Source organism: Phocoena phocoena, chromosome 11 (genome assembly GCF_963924675.1).
Source record: "Phocoena phocoena chromosome 11, mPhoPho1.1, whole genome shotgun sequence".
Taxonomy (NCBI): Eukaryota; Metazoa; Chordata; class Mammalia; order Artiodactyla; family Phocoenidae; genus Phocoena; species Phocoena phocoena.
In genome coordinates, this window is record NC_089229.1 from 56,564,162 (window position 1) to 56,570,415 (window position 6,254).

The 6,254-nt window shown below is 41.0% G+C and overlaps 1 protein-coding gene across 1 annotated transcript in view; it reads left to right on the forward strand.

Moving 5' to 3' along the window:
* The window catches only part of LRIG3 (leucine rich repeats and immunoglobulin like domains 3), a 46,237-nt gene extending 41,689 nt beyond the window's left edge, over positions 1 to 4,548 (forward strand). Inside the window, exons 16-19 of the mRNA XM_065886807.1 lie at positions 506 to 664; positions 2,530 to 2,673; positions 2,764 to 3,039; positions 4,304 to 4,548. Of these exons, the coding sequence (XP_065742879.1) occupies positions 506 to 664; positions 2,530 to 2,673; positions 2,764 to 3,039; positions 4,304 to 4,548 (824 nt within the window). The remainder of the gene's footprint in view (positions 1 to 505; positions 665 to 2,529; positions 2,674 to 2,763; positions 3,040 to 4,303) is intronic.
* Positions 4,549 to 6,254: the final 1,706 nt, after the last annotated feature.

Consider the following 6,254-nt stretch of genomic DNA (forward strand, 5'->3'; position numbering starts at 1 on the left):
CCAGTCTGACCCCGTCACAAGCTGGTGATGGAGGACCAGGAAGAGCCCTTCAGTCGTGAGGCTCTCACCCTGCCGTCGTTTTTCGTTTTGTCGTGTGTGCATGTGTGTGTACAGGCATCTAGGGAAGATTCTAGTTATTGGTGGGAGAGGGGCTTTGACTTATATGTGCAAAACTCCTACATCAGTGAATAAAATTAAGTTGGGAATATGGCAGAAATCAAGTTTAATTCAAAACCTTAGATACGTTCCCATGAAAATTACCTTTACCTTTGTCAGCATTTGTTGTTTTTGAAATTTGGGAGGAATATCCCACAGGCCATAAAGTAGAAAGTCAGCTCAGGCGCCCCAGAGCAGCAGAGCCCTGGTTTGCCTTACATCAAGGTTTTGCAAGAGTCGACTGATTTGATTTGAACCGAAAACCAAACAGAACGTACCGTGCATCAGGGAAGCCCGTGTGGCATTTACGATCATTCTCGGTTAATGGAATGCTGTTGTTTGATCCCAGATGAGACCAACTTGCCGGCTGACACCCCGAGTTATTTGTCATCTCAGGGAACATTAGCTGACAGACAGGATGGGTACGTCTCCTCAGAAAGTGGAAGCCACCACCAGTTCGTCACTTCTTCAGGAGGCGGATTTTTCTTACCACAACACAGCAGTAATGGTACGTGCTTCAAATGAACGTGGGCTGTAGTTGTTTTGAAATAACCCAATGGAAATTCAAATATAATATTAATTTTCACAAGAAATTGATACCCCCATATATGGAGGGCCCTGGCCCAAAATCACTAGCAAAGCTGAAATTAAATAGTTATGCCCTTCTCTTAAATACTAGACAAATCTTTGTTTCTAGCAATAGCAGAAGACAAGTAGGTTAAATAAAATTTAATTCCACCAGGCGATGTAATACTTCCTTTGCGTTGTAAATGTTCTTTGGCCCTGGGTGTTCTTCTTACTTAAATGACATTAACTGGTTTCATGTGTGGTCTTAAAAAGTCAAAGGATTTAAAATCCTTTGTTAGAGACATCTAATACTGACTCTCACTTTAAGAACTGTATTGCTTGAAGAATAATAAGGAGTCAGCGTAATACAAGGGCATCAGCTTGGTTCAAGACCCACTCCTGACATTCCCTGCATAACCTTGGGCAGCTATAATCCTTCCCTATTAAGTTGTTGTGAACATTAAATACAATGATAACGGAAAATGACACATATTAAGGGCTCAGTAACTAGCAGCTAGTGACGTTATTCTCAAACATCTTACCATCTTTTCTCACAAGCGTTGATTGAATATCTGCTCTGCGATGGACTCCGTAGTTGGGAGGGAAGAATATTTGTTTCCAGTTTCACAGTTTAGTCAGTGGTGAGACAAAAAACTCCACAAATAATTGCAAAGTGCTTGGCAAGGCAGTGATAGAGGGTATAGAGATAGAAGATTTGAGCAAAAAAACTGTAGTCCCGGGCTTCCCTGGTGGCGCAGTGGTTGAGAGTCCACCTGCCGATGCAGGGGACACGGGTTCATGCCCCGGTCCGGGAAGATCCCACATGCCGTGGAGCGGCTGGGCCCGTGAGCCATGGCCGCTGAGCCTGCGTGTCCGGAGCCTGTGCTCCGCAACGCGAGAGGCCACAACAGTGAGAGGCTCGCGTACCGCAAAAAAAAAAAAAAAAAAAAAAAAAAAAAAAAGCTGTAGTCCCTGTTAGACTCATTTGGCTGCAAAGAGCAGAGGCCCAAGCTCATTCAGCTGGAGCAGGGTTTACTGAAAAGATGCTTACAAAAGTCTAAAGGGACAGAACTGGAGCATAGTAGTGCCATGTCGCCTGGATGCTGGGGCTGGAGATTGGTCCCCCCTCTGAGCAGCCCTAGAGGCCACTGGCATTACTGAGTCACATTCTGCACACTTGCTTCTCGCTGAGACCACCACCCACCCTCTGACTGCTCAATTCTTGCTGCCCGGGTACATGGTCCATCGTGGCATCTCTCACCCTCATGATGTCTCTTGTCCTTCAGCTGCTGTGTCCGCTACTAACCAGCATATCATTTCTGGGTCATTTAGCTCAGATACTCATGGATACGTTTGTGTTTGTTTGGCCGGGCTCATCTTTGAGCTGGCCATTAAGAGGTCATTGGTTAAATGCCAGTGCCTTATCCTGGTCATCAGTGACTTTCTGGAGGAAGCAGGCAGTGCTGGCGGGATCATGTGGTTCAGACCATGGCTGCTTCAGCTGCAGGGTCCATACACAGATCAGTGTCTCTTGGAAACGAGGTGGGGCCAGCAACGAGGTTAGCTCCAGTTCAATGGTTAATCAAGTCCTCCTTTAGTAAGATATCACACATTTACGCAGTTACTAATCCGTAGGCATCAATAAATTTTGAAAAAACTCTACCATAAATTTCTACAGTGTTTCCTTTGTATAATGGTCTATCTAAACCTTTCATCTATAAATATGGAAACTGTCAGAAGTGGAGAGAGACTGTTGAATGGTACTTGAACAAAATTGATTCAGTGACTAAGATGTGGTTTTTAAAGGGACATGCCACATTGACAACAGCAGTGAAGCCGACGTGGAAGCTGCCACAGACCCGTTCCTTTGTCCCTTTTTGGGACCCTCAGGCCCTGTGTATTTGAAGGGGAGTGTGTATGGCTCAGATCCTTTTGAAGCCTATCATACAGGTATGTGGTTTTCTTATCTGAGTTCCGTTTCCTGTAGAGACCTCCAGAAGCATTAACTCTGTCTCCGGATATTGTCCCCAAATTTAAAAGGTTGTGGTCCTGACCCAAGAACAGCTTTAATGGAACACTTTGAGCCCAGTTACATAAAGAAGAAGGAGGGCTACCCGTGTCCTCATCCTTCAGAAGAATCCTGCGAGCAGAGTGTCAGTGATACAGGATGGCCTTCCCACGTGAGGAAGTTACTCAGCTCTTCTTACTCTCAACACGAAGGACCTGGAATGAACAACTTATGTCTGAACAAGTCTTCGGCAGATTTTAGTCCAAGTCCAGAGCCAGCATCGGTTACTTTGAGTAAATCTTTCATGGGTAAGTTTATTAAATTATTAGACACCTTGACTCAGGACCCACATTCCAAGTTGCATTGCAGGAGAGCTATGAAAGCTTTCAATGCCAGACTGGTGAAAAATAGTTTTTGGTGTTGTCTTTTTGTTTGTTTTTCTTTTTAATGATGCTGTCGTGACATTGTATTAGTTAGTATCTTTGTTTCTAAAAGCAAAGGCAGATGTGGGGATTTTACTTGATTATGTATTTAATCCAGCGCTAGGCCTTAGGAACTTTCTGGGCAACTCTGTGTGTGGCATCATCTAGAAGACAAGAGTTTTGGAAGTGACTTAGGAGTGCAGTTTGTCAGTCATGTGGAAAAAGTGGTTTTGGGCTACAGCAGCCTTTGGGGTGGAGTTGTGTGCACAGCATGGCTGTGGTTTGGGATGTCTGGTGGCTTATAACTGAACTCACAGTCAAAGGGCAGACGGCGTCCTACCTGGCAACAGCTGATCAGCCAAGCTGGACTACCTCCCGCGAAGGAGGCTGTCAGAGCCCTAAAGCCCTCGGTAGTGCTGGTGGACACTGGCAGGTGCTGAGGTTCATTTGTGGATTTTTTAGTCTAGTGCAGGGGGACGATGAGATGGAAGAACTGAGATCATCTTTTCACTGCATGGAAAGATGGAAAAATTAACCACAACTTTTTTTTTTTTAAATAGAATTTTAAAATATTTTACCCAGCTTTTAAGAAATTTCATGTTTTGTCATGGTATAATTATTCATATTCCTTTTTGAAAAAATGAAAATAATATCTTTTACATGACTGAGGCAATAATTTGAGTCAATGGAATAATAATTTGCTATTAAGGAAGAAAGGGCAAGACATACGGGTTGTTTTGAGAGAAATGTGCTATACTCAGGAACAGTTGACTTGTACGTTACTATCCAAATGCGCTTTGTGGAGAATTGGGGGCTCTCAATTAATACAGCTAGGACTCAGGAGAACTTCTGTTGGGGAACTTCATTGCTCAGTGTTGAATGTTACTATAAGTCCTGAGACGTGGTGAAGAAGGGCTGCTTGTATTCAGTGGATGTGTGTATAAGAGGGGCACACATGCCCTCAGCTCCATTCTGTAAGGTCTTTCTCCATAGCACAGATATACAACCATACACCTGAGTCCCATAATGTGGACTTGTAGAACGTCCGTGGGGTATTCACATTCATGGGGGAAGATGCTCCTTCATTTGAAATGCATTTTGTTGATTGCTCCAAAAGGCCCCATGTGCTCAAGGGGATTCTTTCTTTCAGGAACGTTTGGAAAGCCTCTGAGAAGACCTCACCTGCATGCCTTTTCAAGCTCTGGACAGTCATCAGATTGTCAGCCAAGAACCTTTCACTTGAAAGCTCGTTCTTCCCCGAACTTGGACTGTGAGTCAGAGGAAGATGGGAAAGAAAGGACAGATTTTCAGCAAGAAAATCACGCATGTACCTATAAACAGACCTTAGAAAACCACAGGACTTCAAATTTTCAGTCTTCTGAGTTGGACACATAGACTGAATGGGACCAAGGAAGAGTTCTAACATACTACCTCAAGTGGACTTTTATTTAAAAGAGAGAGAATCCTATGTTTTTAAGTGGAGCTATGAATTTTAAAAGGATAAAATGTCTTATTTATACCGATGGACCAAAATTACAAAAAGTTATAGAAATTTTATACTGGGAGTAACTTTCATATAAGAATACCTTTTAAAACTATTTTACTATTTTATAACTTTGCTTTATGCAGAAAATATCTTATGTAAATTAATGGTATAAATCCATGACTATTTTATGTATTTTTATAATGCCAGATTCCTTTTTATTGAAAATGAGTACTAAAGCATTTTAAACAATAACTGTCCTGTACGTTTTTTGAATAGAGGTCGCTTCATTTTATTTTGCACATTACATTTAATAAATGTGTCATTTTGATCCCAAGCCCCATCTATACGATAACAATCTTTATTATTTTCAACACATTGTAGGCTTAATGATTTCATATTATCACGTCTCACGTTGGTGAAAATTGCATTCAGCACGTTAAAATATGAGCACATGATGGTTCTTCGTACCTCCCAGGGTGGTTGTAATATAGACTCAAACCAGGGAGCTACAGAGATCTGAGGTACATTAATTTATTTCTTACTCTACAAACGAAAAGATGTGTTGTAGTCCAGTGTACTGTAGTACAACCACCATTGCTGTAATCACTGCTCACGCCACGTTTCCTTAATTATAATAATGCTTTATGTCATCTAATGCTTTGTGCTTTTCCAAATAGTTTCACATCCACCATCACTTTGATTATAACAAGAGTGGTTTATTTCGCATTTCTATAGTTAAAATGTCTAGAGCAGATGTGGTGTTCATCCTCTGTTCCAGGTTATAATGGGATGCTGGTGGAATTCCTTGCTGTGCTTGGCTTTCTCCTGAATGAGCAGTTCTTACAGAAAAGGTACGCTTAAGCTATTCTGCAACATTCTTGAAGAATTAAAATATTTTCCTAATTTGGTTACCACAACTCTACTTGTTAAAAACTGAGTATCAAATCTGTTACTTAAACATATACAGTTATTTAAAATACTTGTTTTAAGCAGTACTTAGGTGAAAATATCATTACATGACTGGCCTATATACACATACAAAAAAGAATATAGTCATTTCCAAAATTAAGTGACATAGTTTGAAGTAATTGAATGAAACAAACATTAAGTTTAATAATTCAGACGGTGAACATTTTTTTTCCCTTATTAGCACTGAAGAAGTTAATATAGTACATTAAACTTTAAAATCTACTAACCTGTTGAAGGTGTGAATTTATGTCATTGTCAGTTCTTTGAACTAAATTAAAACCATGTATTAGAAAAGCAGATTCTTCTCAGAGGGTTTGCTGAGGGTAAAGTTTTCCTATTTAGTGAGTTTAGAGCTTTGTTGTTTGTGAGCCAGAAGCCTGGAACCCAGATTGCAGTAAGATTTTCCTCCTTTAATTTAGACACCAGAGTCCAAGACAGGAAGTTGATCCTTCCTGGGACCACCAGTGACTAAGAGCAGAGAAGTGATTTTGTATGGTTTGGCTTTATCATATTGCTAGATCTTCCAAATCGTGTTAATTTGTCTTCATTATTGCCAGATGTGATCCAGGCATCGATAAGGGTTCTACGCAAGGATTATGAACTTCTTTTAAAGGATTTAATTTTTCCGGACTTAAGCGCAAAGGTT